This window comes from Macrobrachium nipponense, chromosome 29 (genome assembly GCF_015104395.2).
Source record: "Macrobrachium nipponense isolate FS-2020 chromosome 29, ASM1510439v2, whole genome shotgun sequence".
Classification (NCBI taxonomy): domain Eukaryota; kingdom Metazoa; phylum Arthropoda; class Malacostraca; order Decapoda; family Palaemonidae; genus Macrobrachium; species Macrobrachium nipponense.
In genome coordinates this window covers 7,773,765-7,793,964 of record NC_061092.1, presented here as the reverse complement: position 1 = coordinate 7,793,964, position 20,200 = coordinate 7,773,765, and the positions used below count along the sequence as shown (strand labels likewise).

The window sequence follows — 20,200 nt, the reverse complement described above, 5'->3', positions numbered from 1 at the left end:
CGAAAGAACGAACGGGTATCTTCCTGAATCTGTGAAAGACAAAGCTTAGCGGTGTATTATTAAGTATTAGGGGATACTATGCTACTCGTGAGGCTGTGTAGGAGTGAAAAACCAGGCCGAAGTTATACTATCTTTTGTCTTTTCTCTGATGAATATTTCCAGATTCGCGTCAAGTGCCACGTGATTATCAGATGAGTGGGCTGATGCCGTTTTTCTCTGAAACTGATCCTTTTGAGAGGAGTCTGTATATATATATATATATATATATATATATATATATATATATTATATATATATATATATACATATATATATATATAAGATATATATATAATATATATATAAATATATAGATTACAACTCAACTAGACTTTTATGGCGTCTATTTCTCCTGGAGAACATAGCTAAGAACAAATCATCATTTCTGTAAACAACAGTAAGCCATGAAAAGCAGAATAGAGAATGAAAGCGGGTAATATTCCTCCCAAAATTTCCTCCTTACGAAACCCACAAGGTATATTGACATTCATCTCCTCTCTTCTCCAAGCACGAACTGGCCATCTCAGGGGAGGCTGAGGGCCACACGGTACAAACACTCGTCCAGGTGAGGGTGGCTGATGTCAACGACAACCCTCCTTACTTCGTCAGCCCGGATCCAAAGGTCACAGTCGTTGAGGAGGAGGATCGCCATCTACCTACGACGCTCATGAAGGTGGGTTTGCTTATGGCGTTGAGACAGACAAATTCACATACATATTCAATAATACACGTGAGTTAACAGACAGACGCACCAGCATATACACGTGGAGTGCAAGGACAAACAAGTACAAACAAGCACGAGGGGACAGAACCTCGCTGACTTGCTTAGAAAAACAGACACGCTTTTCAGAATACGTCGGTATGATGTTTACATTCTTCATATTTTCTTACTTCATTTTAAAATCTCTGTTCGTCCTGTTGACAGATAGACGGACGTACATATATATACACGTGAGGTAAACAGACAAACACTCGCACACATGTATGAGAGAAACAAACACACTCGTAGATGTGAATAGAAAAACTAACATACTATTCGACGCTCGTCAGATGTTGACATTCTTCATATTTTGCCTTTCTTCGTGAACAATTATGTTCATTCTCCTTTCTCATTTTTCATTCTCCTTTTCTCAGTGTTCATTCTCCTTTCTGATCGTTCTCCTTTCTAAATGTTCATTCTCCTTTCTCATTTTCATTTCCTGTCTCAGTGTTCATTTATTCTACTTTCTCATTTTTCATTCTCTTTTTCATTTTCATTCTCCTCTCATATTTATCACCTTTCTCATTTTTCGTTCTCCTTTTTCATCATTCTCCTTTTTCATTTTTCATTCCTCCTCTCATTTTTCATTCTCTTTTTCTTTTATTTTTCATTCTTCTTTTTCATTTTCATTCTTCTCCATTTTTCATTTCTCCTCTCTCAATGTTCATTCTCCTGTCTCATTTTTCATTCTCCTTTCTTTTTTAATGTTCACTTTCCTTTCTCCTTTTTCATTCTCCTTTTCATTTTTCATTTCCTCTCAGTGTTCATTTTCTACTTTCTCATTTTTCATTCTCCTTTCTCTTTTTCATTTTTCATCTCTCAGTGTTTTTCATTCTCTTTTCTCATTTTTCATTCTTCCTTTCTCTTTTTCATTCTCCTTTCTCTTTTTTTCATTCCTCCTTTTTCATTTTTCATTCTCCTCTCAATGTTTCATTCTCCTGTTTTACCCTCATTTTTCATTCTCTTTTCTCACTGTTCACTTTCCTTTCTCCTTTTTCATTCTCCTTTCTCAATGTTCATTCTCCTCTCTCATTTTTCCTTCTCCTCTCTCAAGGTTTATTCTCCTGTCTCTCATTTTTCAGGTGGAAGCGAGAGACAGAGACAGTCTCGATTACCAGGGTCTTCTGTATACGGTCCGAGGAGACGGGGTGGACGGGTATAGGCCAGGGGAGGCCTATTTTACTATAAATTCCCTCACTGGCGAACTCATACAGCAACGGGTGAGCTAAAGCAGTGGATTGTTCACGGTTCTAAACATACTTAAAATGTATACATGCATATTAATTTCTGGGGGAAGTATTCATCATAAGAAGGACTTTAGAAAGGTGGTTTAGTCATGTGAAGAGGAGATTAAACCTTCATTACCGTAAACGGTATATAGAGGTATGAAGAATAAGGGAAATGCGACCGGATTAATGCTGCAATAAACCAGGTGCTGGAATGCCAAACTACTGATGAGGTTTCCGTGTAAATGCATAAATTGGTTTTCAGTCTGATAAGTATTCATCAAGTGAGTTTTATTAGTTATTTTGCAGTTAGGAGATGTATATCACATTTCTTTTTTTTAATTTCCCATCTACTTACACGTACGAAGTAGTATGGCAATACTTTTATAAACTTCTAAACTCGCACATGTTTGTATGTTTGTATATAATATATATACATTATATATGTATGTATATATGTGTGCATATGTATATTATATATTTTTTATCCATAACACACATACAAACGTGCATGATGTATGCATTATGTACATGTGTTTGGAAGCATTGCCACACTACCTCGTACGTGTAAGTAAATCTCAGTATACAATATCCTGCAAAGGATCCTGTCCTGGGTCCACGGTCTGATATATGGCTTTCACACGCAGGCCCTCGATCGCGATCCCCCCGAGGGGAAGTCCGTGTGGAAGGTTCGAGTGCAGGTCCGCGACGGCCAGGCCCTTTGGAGTCGACCTCGAAACAAACGAGGAGTCGTTCCCCCGAATCATCTCTCGAGTTTCACCCTCGGGTCGCTGGATGCGCCCGGGATGCAAAAACTCCCCTTCGGAATGTGGGGAAGGCGGAAAAAGAGGGGAGAGAGTGAAGGTAGGATTGAGGGAGACGGCGGAAAAGGGGAAAGAGATTCGCACCGAAGGAGATCTAAGGAGGAGCAGAGGGAATCGACCAGAAAACCGAGGCAAAGGTCAGTGAGGAAGAAGGCGAAAAATCTCGTAAAAGAAAAACAATGCCCGAAAAGATTCCCCGCCCGTCGCACGCGGGGCGGGGAGAACCCCCCCGCCGCCGAAAGGAGAAGGGTGGAAAATGGCGAGAAGACGCGTCGCGAGAAAAGATCTAATGGCCAAACGTATGTTCCCGAGGGGCCTTTATTTTCTGATGCTGAATGGAATGAGAGAATTATACATTCCAATAAATTCTCCCTGAGCCATAGAGGATTTCGCCTGATCACTTACACGCCAGACGAAGCCGAAGGAAAAGAGAAGAAGAAGAAGAAGAAGAAGAAGAGAAGAAGCGAAGCGACGATCGCATCAATTCTCCCTCGCTCACATTCGTCAGTTTCTTTCTGCAGTCGAGGGGGATAAGCCAGGGGACGCCGCCCGCCAGAAGAAGAATTGTCGCGAAGTGGCAAATGAAAGAGAAAGACGAAAAAGGGGCGTTCTAGCGGAACCGGGCGGTCCCGAAAACGAAACGGCGGAAAGGGAAGAGAAGAGAAGAGATTCAAGGATCTTCCCGCCGGGAACGTCCTGACGGTGCGATCGATCTTCCAGCGAAGGGACACGTCGGCGCAGGTCGTAAATCTTGTATTACGGACAGCCAGGCGAGGAGAATGAACCAGAAGTGAGGCGGCGTGTTGGAAAGAAGAATGAGAGAAACAACGACGCTCTTCCTTTCTTAAAGAGGAAAGAAGGAAAGGAGAGTAGTTCCGATGAGACAGTCGACGACCCATACCAGTCCGGAGGACAGTGTGGAAATTAGAGGGCGACTGTTATTTCAACGACCCTTACCACTCGAAGGGCAGGAACGTCACGGTGGGGTGCTTCCGACCCTGGTCCAACGCGGACATCAGCGCCTACGGCATAGGAGGCAGGACAGGGCGCGTTCACCTGGTCGAAACCACTGTCACGATCGTCGTGAAGGACATTAACGATAATTCTCCCACCCATTTTCCCAAATGCCTCCATGTTTGCCGAAGTTCAGGAAAATGGACCCATAGGTGAGTATTGCCGCACGAAAAAAATAATTTGCTTTCTATTTATAGTTCTAGGATTTAGCCATACTGATATTTATATAGTAATGAATAATTCATAAAGTCCGCTTTCACCAAAAAGTACTAAGTATTTCGTTAAAGTTCATGAAAACAGTTCATCTCTTGGTGAGCACTTCTGTATGATTAGATGTTTCAATCTGCATTCATAAAACAATTTAATTTCTTGGCTGATTTAAAAGTTTTATAGAGGGTCACTTTTATCAGTTGGTAAATTGCCCATTAGGATAAAAAATTACTCGATTGTCTAAATTCATTCATAAAGTAGATTGAAGTAAATTTGACTCTCAGCCACTATCACTAAAGTATGAAAGCGCAGTGATACAAAAATCAAATTCTTCACAAATTCATAAATTTGAATTCATTCAGCACTTCATTTCCTTCATGTCATGACAATCATTCATGATTGTAACTAGCTTTTTTTATTCCTTGCGCCAATATTGTACCTAAGTTGCATCATGAATTATTGTCACGAGCATTGAAGTTTCAAATGATAGATCTTCTCTAACCTAGTAGATAATTTAGTTCTCTGACTGCATTGTAAATAATTTCCCAAACGCACAGTTGTCGAGAATATGCGTCTGTGTTCTTGTGCAATTATTGTCAATTATGCATCTTCAGTGTGTGTTGCATTGGACTTTCACAGTGAGATTATTCCAGGAAGGAATATGCGAACTAGCCCTAGCATTATTTGTACTTTATGTGTGTATGTATGTATGTATGTATGTGTATGAACAAAGATACATGCTTATAAAATCTGAATAAAAAAGGGCTTTATTTGGTTCAAAGCTACTTTATCGTTTACGTTTAGAATGTAATAAGCCAAATATTAGCTACATAAGTTATGGTTATTGATACGAAGGAGGACTTGTATTATTATTATTGCTATTATTATTTAGAAGGAGTGACTCTTTGAGAGCAGTGTAGTTAAAAACAATTGCTATTTCAACGGCTTTTAACTTGCAGATAGTCCTCTCTGTTCTTCATATTATAACCTTTTCGTCTGCGGGTAGATGGAGTATTAAATTTCCAAAAGACATGGGAAGCTGTTCTGGGTTTTCTGTTTAGAATAAACAACAAGAACAGAATACCTTTCGCTTTCCTTTGGAAATTTAGTATTCCACCAAACTACAGACGAAAAGAATATAATAAGAAGAAGAACAGAGAAGACTCTCTACAAGTAAAATGCCGTTGGAGCAGCAATTTGGAATTAGTATATTATTATTATTATTATTATTATTATTATTATTATTATTATTATTGTTGTTGTTGTTGTTGTTTTGTTGTTGTTTTGTTGTTGATGTTGTTGTTGTTGCGGATGAAACGGCAGTAACGTTAACCTACAGTCACATATTGTACTCCTAAAAATATACGAGAGATATTTCAATACAAATACGTAGGAGGACGAGCAGAGAGAGAGAGAGAGAGCCAGGGATCAAAAACTGACCCATTAGACAGAAAAGAAAAGGAAAGAAATGGGGGAGAGGGAGAAACGATTACGAAGAAGAATAAAGAAAAAGGGGAAGAAATGGAAGGAAGTGTGCTGCAATAGATAAGGGAAGGCGATACCTTCGAAACTAGCCTTTTAACATTCTGCTCTCTCTCTCTCTCTCTCTCTCTCTCTCTCTCTCTCTCTATCCTTTGCTCCGGAGGAATTCGAGTGGATATGACGACATGGCAAAACGTAAAAGAAGAAGAAGAAGAAGAAGAAAGAAGAAGAAAGGTGGAAGAAAAGAAGGGAGAATTCGAGAGAGAAAAGCGATGGGAAGTCTTGGCTGTTTCATCTTCCATTTTTTCTTCGGATTTGGTTCTTCCGTCTCTGATAAATACCGAAGAACGAAGAAAGTCGAGAGCAGAGCAAAGGCAGAAGGACCTTCTTAATCGCCTAATATTTTCACTGCCTGTTTGCGTTCGCTTTCTGTAACACGTAATGTTTCCCAGTGGCTGGTTCGGTGTTTGTTAAGTCATCGTCGAGGAGGAATGTTTTGGTTTCGCGTTTGATTCCGTGATAGGTAATCGCGGTTCTATTTAATTGCTTCTAGATATATATATATATATATATATATATATATATATAATATATATATATATAAATATATATAATAAATATAATATATTATAATAATATATATATATATATATAGATAAATATATATTTATATATATATGTGTGTGTTGTGTGCGAGTATGTATGTATGCATGCATGTATGATATAATATACGGATATATATTTTTAGACAAATGGAAGAGAGTCCCGGTATCGTAGAGGCCTACATTTTATTGACCCATCTGTCTGTGTGTCTGTGTGTGTATCTTGGCCCATGTTCGCTTTTCTTAAGAATATTACCATTATTAAATTTCCATATCATATATCTGACTAATAAGACAAGAAGATGAGTTTTCTGGTCCGAAAGCATAACTACCCTCTTATGTGAAAGCTGTCGAATTTTTCATTTTAAATGAAGAATTAGTCACAGCCTGTGCGAATATGCTCGCAAACATTTATTGAAACAACTGATGAAGGAAAAAAAGAGAGGTTAAGGCTTTTCCGGCCCAACGACATTCTACGGATTTTGTGATGTGTGGCTTTAATTTCGTTCGTGGAAACAAAAATGGGCGCAGTCGTAAATGTTTTTGATTCTTGGGCCCTCTCTCTCTCTCTCTCTCTCTCCTCTCTCTCTCTCTCTCTCTCTCTCACTCTCTCTCTCTCTCTCTGAGTGCAATAAGCAATTTTAGGTTTCACGACAGAAAGCGAAGTGTTTATTGCCTTGAAGAATAGAAGGTGTCTTTTCTGAACGGGCAAAATTGGCTTGGGGTCACTAGTGAATAATGCCCCCACTGGCAGACTGTATTAAAATGTCCCTTTTTTTTTCTTTCTTCCTCTCTTTTTTTTTTAACGTTACGCCATTCTTTACGTACTTCCTTGACTTGGTCCGTTATTGGTTTCCTATCTCTCTCTCCTCTCTCTCGTAAGTAGCCATCTTGCTTGGTGAGACGTACCCGCGTGAACTCAGATTAATCAACAGATATCACAAGTTTTAACATACGACTAGAATTTTGAGAAATATCTAGAAGTGTTCGTGAACTATCGGTGATAAGATTAGTGTGAAAATAGTAGGATAAAGCGTCTTCTAAGTTAGTTTATCAAGTAAATACTATAAATCAGAACAAGATGGCAGTAAGTTCCAACTGCGGAAGAGGTGGCGTAATTGGGCGTGTTTAGCGATCGCAATACGATGAGGTAGCGGAAGGAACTGGCATTCTCATCTATTGAAAAATCAGCAACAGTCCTAACCAAAAAGATACAAAAGCATTCTAGATATATTAGAAGGATAAATCCTTCAAACTGGAACAAATCTAATGAAAACATCTTGAAAATAATGAAGAAAGTTCCAAAATAAAAAAATCCAAGTGGTCAAGAGACTCATAAAAGAAAATATACATAAACCAACATATACCGACAAAGAAAATGAATAAGGTGAATCTTGTGAAATATCCTAATTGATGCATTAGGAAAAAAAGAATGCAAAAAGCATGCAAACTGTGTAAAGGTTTGGTATAGCATAGTCAATCCAAAACAAAACCTAATCAGAAAATGTGCTGCATGCAACATTCCGACCATCCACAGTGTGCTGAGGGTAATACAAGATTTGAGAAAAGATACAAGAATTTTTTGTTCAACATTGTCTATCATGATAGACAATGTTATTTAAATCAAAGATTGAATGTACAAATAGTTGAGGATGAAGAAGAGAGGAGGAGGGAAGAAGAAGAAGAAAAATGAAGAGGAAAAACGAAGAGAAGTAAACAAAAATGAAATGACAGAAAAAAATAAGGAAAAACAAAGAACAAGATAAAAAGTATGGATGCAGAGATACTCATTGATACTACATATTGAGGCAATAAAGCAGCATACCTACGAAGAAATAAATTACGATATGACACAGAAAAGCAAAATCCCCGAAGAGGCTTCTACCCAGATCTATACAATGACGGGAAAGAGGAAAAAATAGACAAGAAAGACAAAATCTGCCAACCTTTTGAAAAGAGGGAATTGCAGATTGGAGAAAGATGTTACTACAAAACATCCTAAGATATGTCAAAACTATGAAATATATGGTAAATGTATTAGGGCTTTGTTATCCTTGTATGATAAGGCGCCCTATGAGGTAATGTTAGACTAGCGATAAATCCTATACGCTAAGTCGGTTGGTATTGCACTTCCATCTTCAATGGAGTGTCTGGGGTTTTGTAGATCACTTACGAAGTCGGTATTATCTTTTACGACGATGTGTTAAACTCATGGTTCGGTGAGGTTCTTGTAGAAAACACAAGGTTATAAAATAGTATATTCTGTTCTGAAGTTTTACATGATGAAGATCAGGTATGATCGTACAAGTCCTTTTTTTTTTTTTTTTTTTCTATGACGATAGCTTGATCGATTCTGCCAATGATGATGGCTAATCCTATTCCTCTACATGATAAAGCTTAGGTAAAGAGGTACAGGTCTTCTAATGACGATAGCTAACTCTTGTTCTTTGCTTGTCTACCATCTCTGTTACAAGTTATGAAGGAACAGACAGTAGTTCGAACATATGCAACATACTATCAGATGACACAGTTTCATACGAACACACAATCGAATGAGACACGCTACAGATCACGTAGGGTCGTTTGAATAATAGGTCGGGGTAGTTGTCTCAAGCAGGGAGCTTGGACTATGTTTATAAACAATTGAATGACTACAGGTGACGCATGTTATCTTAGCTTACATACTTTATTGTATACGTCATCTTTTAGCGTCTCTAGTCTGATCACATTCCTGCAAGCAATCTGGTGACCTCTTTTAGTTTTAGATTTTTATATATATGGGACTAAACTTCCATATTTTTATTATGTAAACACTTTACACTTAGCTCGGTCAGCTACCAAAACCAAAACCACTGAATATTACTCAAACTTGACTTGCATTTGACTTATAGGAGTGTGATACAGACACTATGTGAATATATATATATTAGTAAATAAAAATTCATGGTGTACATGAATTGATCAAGTAATAAAATATAAAACAATGATATTGGTAAATAATAGTGATCACGGATATATAATAATACAGTTTTTCACTTCATCTCATTAACAAGATACATAGCTAACAGAAAATACTAATGTACTCTGATAATTGCATAGAATGAAGATTAAAAATGATAAAAAAATCATATTTTAACTCGATAAAAATTTTCATATATGAATTGATAAAATTATTAATGATTATTGCTGATTGATTCGTTGATTTTTATGCTAACTGTTATGTATCTGATTCATTAATTCATATACTAACTCATAAATAACTGCAGATAATGGTAAGATATAAGGTAACAGATTGATTATAGGCTACCTGATTTTGTTTATACATATGTATATGGATTCATAAAAATTATGAAATAATATGTGCACTTTAAATAGATTCCTATTGCGTACACGCAAAGATATATTTAGATTCTGTTATGTATGATCATTTATATAAGAGATTCCTATTGCGTACACGCAAAAATATATTTAGATTCTGTTATTTATGATCATTATATAAGAGATTCCTATTGCGTACACGCAAAGATATATTTCGACTCTGTTATTTATGATCAATTATATATAGGATACATGATACTTTATATATATAGGATTACATGACCGAGTTATACTACTTCACTTTTAACTAGCTTTCGAACAACTTTTTCGTCCATTTACACAGTTCCAAGACAACCACCTTTAGCCAATTGAAACGGCCTTTTTCAATGGTTAAAACAAGGGGAAAAAATTTGCTGGGCGGGTCCAACGTTCTATTTTGCGCTCATACTTATTCTCTGCATCCTAAGCTACACGATTCCGTTCGCGATGATAGATCATCCAGCACGAGTCCTCGCCAGCAAAGTAGAGTTGAATATCCTTCGGGTCGTAATTGTCGGAAGTATGTCCTTTTGTAGTCGAATTCCGACAGCCGCCGGAGCGTTCCGCATTAAAACGAGATTAACGACGAGATACGGTGTCGGTCGAAGAAGTCCATGAAATTCCTTTCACATTGTTTTAGGGCGGTTGTTACTTGGACTGTAGTCGTCCGCTGCGACGAACGATTTTTTGAAGTTGCTTATGTGAAACTCTCGTACTGCAGGATACTGTAACCGGTTCCATTAATCAGCCTGCAAGTGAAATTTATACTTGTCACAAGGGCAAGTAAATTCAGACGACATCCAAATACAGGGGAGGGGAGAGAGCATTTTAGACCAGACTTAACCCACAGAATTCGCTGATATTTCGGAATTCAAAAGAGTCCGCTGTACAAACTTTTTTATCCATGGGCATTAACAATGAGTGAACCTATTCCAGGTCTATGATGACTTGTAAAAATATCCCAGAATTATAAAAAATAAATAGATATCAATTACGAATCTCAAAGAAAATTCGTATTACTGGTAGTAAGTTACTAGACAAAGAAGTGGAAAACGGAGCTAATTGTAAGATTGCCAGGCAACATAAGAGTCAAAGAGAAGATTTAATCATGATTCTATGTGCCCTAACAAAAGTTTTCATATTCAATTTTCTCGTGCGCATCCTCTGAGGTTAACTTTTAAAACATTATTAATAGGTAGGAGATTGCAACGAAAAACCCACTATGTAACTAATTTCTATATGAAACTTTGGGGTTTTTCAAGAAAATGTACATTTTCCATGAATGTTTTACTTGAATTGTAATAGGCTAATGTTGCAAGTAAAAATTTATCATATATATATCTTGATACTTCTAAAATGTCTATGAGGTTCAGAAAAAAAAAAAATAATTCATTCTGTGTTATAGAAATTCTATTCGCTTATATTGTTTCATCAATTTTAAAATGATTACAAGTCCTTAACTAATTGCATTACACACACGGATAAGAATATGTTATGTGGCCTGTCATGTGACCTATGAACCACATGTGAAGTTCATGAACCTAAGCATTCCTTTCTCCAGTCAATCTGCTTTTGCAAGCAGAGACGACACACAGATGAAGCCTGTGTAAGCAGATTATTGAGGTTTAAAGGAACAAATGCTGATACGGCAATGATGACGTCGTCACTTTGCAGGAGATGCTCTCAGCCAGCTAAGAGTTACGTTACTTGCTGTAAGAGTACGACTTTAGTATTTTCAAACAAATGTGATTTTAGTGTTTTAATTCTCCACCCGCATGAGAGAATGTATGAAAAAAAAAAAACAACAGTTACCAAAATTGAACAATATATTAGTTTCATGTTGGCTTATGTTAAATAAATATCCTTATCAAAACTATATGAAAAAGGTTTTCCATACAAATTTCTATATATATTATTAGCCCTGTATAAGATTCATAGGATTATTCCATAGATAACATTTTCCACTTCTAGACTTCCTGACTTTAAAAATCTCTTTTATTTTATTTTATTTATTTTTATTTTATTTCATTAGTTTATTTATTTATTTATTTATTTTAATTTTTTTTTTTTCATTGACTACGAATATAAATCACCGGGGACAGACAATTATGTCATAGATTTTGGATATGTGTTTGAACTTTTCGGGGGCTTATTTGTCATTACTAAAGCGTTAAGTTAGAGTTCAAATCTTTACGCATATATATTTGGATATTTAATTATCTATGGGTTACGTTTTGCTTATTGATTTTATCGTGATTCCTTTTTTATTATAATTTGTAACCCTTCCGACTTCTTAACGGAGTGTTATTATATTGACTCACTTGTATCCATATTTATCTTATTTTTTTATATTTATTTATTTATATATATTTTTTATATATATTTGATAAATTAATGGTTGCTTGAATATGTGGAAAAGTGTTCTAGCGGCGTACCGATAAGGCTACTTGCGGCATCAATTCTATAGATACAAGATATAAATGATAAAGGTATTAAAAACCGCGAGAACCGCTATAATCCAGTCCGGATCCAACATCACGAGGTTGTAACTCGTAGACATTGACACTTCCCCTATTTAAATATCCGTTATTCTATCAAACCGATTGACTCTGGGTGATAAAATATATTATTGGTTTTCTTAATGGAAAGGAATTCACACACGAGTTTAAGGAGATTATTATTGATTTACACCACCCGAGTCACAGATTATTATGTGTTGAATTCCATATTTACTGATTAGCACTCATAAATATTCCTAACGCACTCAATTGCGGTGTTGGTTTTTAGTGCTATTAATTCTATATAACGTGTCAAGGAAACTATTAACACTAAGAAGTGTTTATTCCTCTGTCAGACTCGTAATTCTGTTAATAATTCTACGTATTCTTTCAAGGATTGATTTGGCACAGGATAGGCCCTTAACTGACAGGTGTCTTAGTGATCCATTGTTTTCATGACACGTGTTACAATTAGTTATGTGCTTTTTATATCTGTAAGCATTGTAGGCCAGAAAAACAGTTTGATTTTGGCTTTCTGTGAAAAAAGGAGGGAACTGGATGACGGAATGCAACCAGTTTATGACGATTTGGTATGAGAAAGATTATACACTACCTGGTCGGGTTAGTCATCTGCTGTGTTCGGGTTTTCCTCGTCACAGAACCTACATATAATATTACATTTGATTACATTATTTTGATCCACATACTTTAAATGTACTTTTGCTTTAGGGTTCTGCTCGAAGTGTTTATTGTTTTGCCTAGCCACTGACCCTGTTTCCGTTCGAAGTGTTTTATTGTTTGGTGTTTATTTTTGCTGCTGACTCTGTTTCCGTTCGAAGCTGTTTATTGTTTGGGTTATGGTCTGTTGACGCTTGCTTTGTCAGTTTGTAACAGTTCTGCCCCCCCCCCCCCCCCCCCGCTCCGACCCAGATATTCAATGCTCGCGATCTCTTTTGGGTTAAGGAATTTTCTGTTTAGATACGGTTTTAACAATAGGTACGGATGTTTCTATATCTTTTAGTAATAATGGTGCTTTGGCCAGTATGATGCGGGATTGCGGGATAATGCGGTCAGCTATGATAATTGCTTTCCAGGTAGATATGATCTGGCTCCAAAGACCTGAATGATCATTTGTCACCGAGTTCCTTTTGGGACTGTGATTAAAGCCTTTGAAAACTCGGGTAAAGGACTCATGTTCAGGTAAAGGACTTTATCAGGATAGCCCATAGATTATGAACTTAAAATGTACTAGTGTAAAGATACCTAGCCCTTCCTTGCCTATTACTGCATATTTACTTCAGAGGGCTTTAGTTTACGTGAATAAAAAAGCTATAGGAAGAACTGTTATCATATTACTGAAGTAGTATCCCTCTTACCCTTGGTCTGAGGCGTCTGTTGCGATAAAAAAAAATTCCTATTTAAATCAGGGATTTTTAAGTTAGGTAAGCTGCATTATTCCCTATTTAAGATATCGAACGCCTGTTGATGCTTTTTAGACCATAATAAATCTACGCTCTTCTTCGTAAGATCTGTTAAAGGAGCTGTCATGATTGAAGAGTTTACCATATTTGCATACGATTGTTTAAATTTACCCCAACAGCGCAAAAGTGCTGTATCCCCTTTTTACGTTAATAGGTACCGGAAAGTTATGAATAGCCGACACCTTACAAATGGACTACTTTAATACCTTGACCAGACACATAAAAACCTAGATAAACATGTTTTCGGTTTTTTTAAAAAACTCACATTTAGATATTTTACTCTGAGATTATTTGTCTTTGTCTCTGTAGCACTAGCTCTACTTTATGTGAATGTACTTCTAAGGTATTAGAAAAGATTACAAGGATCATATAGGCATGTAGGGTATCCCCTAAAAAGTCTCCAAACACTATATTATAATTTGGGGGCGCAACGTAAGCCGGAGGCATACGTAAAAAAAAATTGATAATGTCCCCTGAGTGTGCTGAAAACGGTGTATGAGGTACAATCACTTAGGTAATGGGTACTGGTAAAAGCATTTAAGTAAGTCCAAGTTGGTGAAAAAAAATTTTATTTATTCTCTAACAAAGAGATAAGATGTCGTCGGTACATCGCACTGGAAAACTATCGGAGTTCGTTTCCTTGTTTAAGCGACAGAATCTACGCAGATACGCCGAAATCCGATCTTTTATGGCCATGACATTTGAGGGAAAAATTATAAATGGGGCTTATTTGATTTCCTAATGACTCCTATTACTAACATTTTTCAAACTTCGTCATTTTATCTCTATATTTTGAAATTCATTGAGAGTCTATGCGATGGTACGTATATAGCTTTATGTTTGTCCTTAGACCGTATTTTGTTTTTCAATGACATCCGTTTTTCTCCCAGAGATCACTCGATAGTGGAGAAACTTCCTGGTATTCAGGTAGAAGATAAAAAAAAAAATCTGCTGAATCACCTCTGCTTGAATGACTTTATTGATATTACTTTGGATAGAATATAAGAGAGATTCATCCACGACTGATTGGCGTGATTAAAATTAGCAACAATAAAAAATGCGATATTTTATAACTTCCGTATCCACGATATGTATACTTTTAGGGCTTTGTTCGCGGAAATCGTTATATTTCAGAGTGTCGGGAAGGATTAAAAATTTCATTTTACCAGCAAAGTCTTTTTACACGCACTAAGACATTCGAGGGTGCATGCTTCTCGAGATTTTTGCGTGCAAAGTTGCGACGCGGTTGTGGGAGAATTTCTGTTTGGGTCATTTGAACAATGTTACGATTTATGAGACAAATGTATAGTTTCCCTTTATATAAGTTATTTATTTTGATTAACTGTCTCATTTTTGTTCAACGGATTTTAATATGTTTGAAGGTTTATAGGATTTTCCTTTGATAAACACGCCTTATTTTGCAGGATGTAAGATAATATTTTGTATACCCTAGATGGATCTTACAATTACACTACATACAGATCAACGTTTTTTTATAACTATAGAGGTATCTGTAAGCGCTCGCTTATCCGGACTTCTCATTAGGGAAGTTCGAACAACAGACGGTGAGTCCAGTAAAATACAGGATAATACGTGAAATAAATCAAGATATTCTAATTTTTACGGCGCGTACAGTTGGCTTAATCCAACCAGTATTTATTATAACTTAATGTATTAAAATTACTAGAACCTGCTCTGATTACTTGATACTGTCGTGTGTGCATAGGAAAAATCCTTTTAGTTCAAAAAAAGATATCGGTATGTATGAACCAACATCGCTTTTCCACTCTGCTAGAGTCGCTTATTGTGTGGAATTTGCTTCGCTTTGAAAACTCGGCAGATTTAACTAAACCTTGACCGCTTGACTAGGTGACACAGTCACCGAGTTTGCTTGTTTGATTCTGAACGGGCTACTGTTTCGATTTCTTTTTTGTAATAATTAGGATCCTTCTCTTTATTACCATCGGCAACGTATTGTGTGTTTTTAGCATTATGTTGCCTGGTTACGTATAAAGGCAATGAATGATGAACTATTAGGAACTGAGCGATTACTAATAAGACAAGTTATCACTACTGCATACAAAATTTTAACTGTTTGTACTTCATTCTTTGCTAAAATTGAAAATAGTGAGGGATCCTGGGTCAGCGCATTTAGCCTGATGAAGTTTTTTTTTTACAGACATGTTATTCCTTGCAATCCAGCCATATTTTAAAGTTGAGTTGAGTCATTGAGGTTTCGATATTTTATATAACTCAAAAAACTCAGGCTAAAACTGCGATCGGGACTTGCAAAAGGAGGCATTTATTGTCATGACCCGAAATAGTGTACCTCTAATTTATCTAGATTTTGTACGGGTGTTCACTTGGTTTTTGTGTGTTTTTTCTAATCACTACGGTGCTTACGACCTATCCACGCATCTGTATAAATACAGACGTCCACTGCGTAAACGCATATTCACCGTTTAATATGATTTGTTACGTAAGGGATTAATAATCACCCAAAATGAGAAAATTAACATAGTATATGATTATGATATTTCAGTAGAACTTCTGGAAACAGACTCAAGATAAAAACTCGCAGTAGCGAAATCTCAATGATATAGATAATTTCTGTAAAAAAGTAAGATTAAGAATGTCTCGTAACTTCAGCCACAGGAATAACGAAATTCGACCTGCAAAGGAAACACTCAAAGTTACTCCAAATGAATAAAAAATTGTACTTAGCTTGCTTTTGTGGGAAGTCACGGTGTTCCGATAACGACACACGGCCGTTGGGCCTCCTTCTCTATTTAGCGGACGACCTGGTTTGGCTTCAGTTTCCCCCGTGCGCGTTATTTCGATGATTCGAGCCCTTGAAGATCCGATGCTGCAGACGCGTTCGGTTTGTTTCTTGCAGTGCGGAAAACGCTCACTACGATGTTTTCTTGAATGATTCTAATGAGAGACGAAGCTTGCGTTGTCGTAAGAAAAAGACACGTCGGTTTTGTTCTTGAAGTTGTTCACTAACGATGATACTAAGTTGCTTGACGAATCTTGTTGTTTTCTGAAGTCGCTCACTAATGATGATACTAGGTTGCTTGAAGAATCTGCTGCTTTCGTCGTCGTTGACTTCATGATTTATTATTCTGTTTTTTCTTCGTAGGACGTTGTAGAGTTCTTCTGGTCCGCTGGCCACCAAACAAATATTTAGGCTTGTGCCTTGTATGATAAGGCGCCCTATGAGGTAATGTTAGACTAGCGATAATCTATACGCTAAGTCGGTTGGTATTGCACTTCCATCTTCAATGGAGTGTCTGTGGGGTTTGTAGACACCTTACGAAGTCGGTATTATCTTTACGACGATGTGTTAAACTCATGGTTCGGTGAGGTTCTTGTAGAAAACACAAGGTATAAAAATAGTATATTCTTCTGAAGTTTTACATGATGAAGATCAGGTATGATCGTACAAGTCTTCTATGACGATAGCTTGATCGCTTCTGCCAATGATGATGGCTAATCCTATTCCTCTACATGATAAAGCTTAGGTAAAGAGGTACAGGTCTTCTAATGACGATAGCTAACTCTGTTCTGCTTGTCTACCATCTCTGTTACAAGTTATGAAGAACAGACAGTAGTTCGAACATATGACATACTATCAGATGACATAGTTTCATACGAACACACAATCGAATGAGGACACGCTACAGATCACGTAGGCCGTTTGAATAATAGGTCGGGGTAGTTGTCTCAAGCAGGGAGCTTGGACTAATGTTTATAAACAATTGAATGACTACAGGTGACGGCATGTTATCTTAGCTTACATACTTATTGTATACGTCATCTTTAGCGTCTCTAGTCTGATCACATTCCTGCAAGCAATCTGGTTGACCTCTTTAGTTTTAGATTTTTATATATGGACTAACATTCCATATTTTTATTATGTAAACACTTACAAATGTGCATACTTAGATGGATATGGGGATGATTGCAGAGATCTGCATCCAAAAAATATGTAAAAACCTAAAAGAAGGAAAAGGATGTAAGTTCGACAAAAAATGCAAATATATGCACCCTGTAGCCATGAATCATAATCAAATAAATAACCAACCAAGTAATAAAATCCAAAATAAGAAAGAAACAAATAAAGAGAGAAATCAAGAATATCAGGTAAAAGAGAAAAGCAAACCACCAATGAGATATGCAGAGTGTCAGCAAAAAAATTTCAAAGCATCAAGCTCCGAAATTATACCCAAGAGATAATAACTGTATTTATTATGCAAGAGGATATTGCAGAAACGGTAGAAAATTGCAGATTCAGACACAAAATGAATAATTATGATGAAGGAAGATCAAATATTATGGAAAAGTTGGATTTTTTAATGTCAGAATTTCTGGAAATGAAAAAAAGAACACATACCAGAACAGGAAAGGAGACATGGAAAATCCTTATTACTACCAGTATTAAATGAAGGAGAAAACACGCAAACCATCATAGTGATGAATGCGCAGGGTTTTAGTTACGAGTAACTCAAAAAGAAAAATAGAGTACTTAGAAGAACTAACCCAAAATGAAAAGAAAATAGATATAATGAATATAAGTGAAACCTGTATTCCCAAGAGACTGGGAATGATGATCAAATAAAAGGGTTCCAAACTTATAGATCAGATAGAAAAAATAGGAATCAAGGGGGAACCGCAATATATGGGAAAGACAAAAAACAAGGAAAAATATATGAGAAATATAGTAACTCAGAATGTGAACTAATAGCGGTAGAATTTGGAATCTGAAAAATTGATGACATAGTAATATATAGACCTCCTAATACTAAAGAGTTTTGACTTAATAATTGAAAAATTGATGATATATGTAGAAATCACAAGGACTGGACTATTCTCCTATCTGGTGACTTCACTTTCCTTTCGTAGAATGGAAAGAACGAATAGGAGATTGTGGTTGTACTTGTACATATAAAAAAGAGAGTAATAGTAGTGCAGAAGATAAGAGGCAATTTTAGAAAAAGCTATTAGATATGCTACTAGAATACAACATTTCAACAAATAAATCACCTGCCAACAAGAAAGGAAAATACTTTAGACCTAGTATTTGTGAACGAGATGAATTATGTTAAAGAAATAATAGTTTATAATGCGAATATTTCAGACCATAATGTCATAGAATTAACAGTTCATTCCAAAGCAAGTGAAAATAGAGATAAAGCAAGAAATGAAAAAGTGGGAAGGATATGGAAAATACAACTTCTACAGTAAAAATATAAAATGGTCAGAAAATTAATGAAGAATTAAACAAAGAAAGATTGGGATAACATTTTTCGTAAGTGATGACATAAGGGTAAATACGGAGATATTATATAAATATTGGAGAAAATAGTGGAAAAATATATACCGAAGAAGAAAAGTAAACATCATTCATGCATACCAAGAGACAGAAGGATCTTGTTCCAGAAAATCAGAAAGTGGAAAAAAGGTCTTGCAAAAGAAAAAATGCATGGAAAGTTATAGAACTAAAAAGTAAGATAGAAAATGCAGAACAAAAGATTATACAATCAAAAGAAAATGAAAAACGGGACTTGGAAGAAAAAACCCTATTAAATATCAAGCAAAACCCCAAACTATTATACGCATATGCGAAGAAGATGAATAAAAGAAGAATAGAAATAGGCCCTCTGAGAATGAAGGGAGATTAACGAATGAAAAAAAGGAAATTTGCAACATACTGGCAGAACGATATAAGAGAGAATTCACCTAGAATAGATAATGAAGATAATGATATAGAAGTAAGGGATGAAAATAGTGAATATTTAGCTGACATAGATATTAATGAAGCTGATATTGTGCAGGCTATTAATGAAATTAAAAATGGAGCTTGCTGCAGGGCCTGATGGAATTCCTGCTATTTTGTTAAAGAAAGTAGTTCATTCTATCGCAAAGCCACTTGCAATATTATTAAGACAAAGTGTAGATACAGGCAAGATTTTATGATGAGCACAAATTAGCATATATACCCCTACTTTCAAAAGTGGATCAAGACTAGAGGCAAGTAATTATAGGCCTGTGAGTCTAACCTCACATATTATGAAAGTGTATGAAAGGGTAATGAGAAAAATATTATGAAACATTTAATAAAAAATAATTTGTTTTAATAAAGGACAACATGGTTTCGTACCCGGAAAAAGTACACAAACCCCACTGTTAGTCCACCGTGAGAACATATTCAAAAATATGAAAAGCGGAAATGAAACAGATGTGGTTTATTTAGACTTTGCAAAAGCTTTTGATAAAGTAGACCATAATATATTAGCGAAGAAAATTAGAAAACACAATATCGTGGATAAAGTAGGAAGATGGTTAAAAGAATTTTTACACAACAGAAAACAGATAGTTATTGCAAACGATGAGAATCGGATGAAGTCAAGGTAATATCCGGTGTGCCGCAAGGTACGGTGTTAGCTGCAATACTGTTTGTTATTATGATTGAAGACATAGACAATAATGTGAAGGATTCGGTAGTGAGTAGTTTCGCAGATGACACAAGAATAAGTAGAGAAATTACTTGTGACGAGATAGGAACGCTCTACAAAGAGACCTTAACAAAGTATATGATTGGGCAGAGGTAAATAGGATGGTATTTAACTCTGATAAATTTGAATCAATAAATTAATGGAGACAGAGAAAGAAAGCTATATGCATATAAGGGACCTAATAATGAG

At 36.1% G+C, this 20,200-nt stretch overlaps 1 protein-coding gene across 1 annotated transcript in view; it reads left to right on the top strand.

Annotated features, from left to right (window-relative positions):
* Positions 1–20,200, top strand: part of LOC135206003 (putative neural-cadherin 2) — an 87,465-nt gene that overhangs the window by 8,626 nt on the left and 58,639 nt on the right. Inside the window, 5 exon segments of the mRNA XM_064237174.1 lie at positions 548–712; positions 1,882–2,019; positions 2,673–3,352; positions 3,821–3,956; positions 3,958–4,015. Of these exon segments, the coding sequence (XP_064093244.1) occupies positions 548–712; positions 1,882–2,019; positions 2,673–3,352; positions 3,821–3,956; positions 3,958–4,015 (1,177 nt within the window).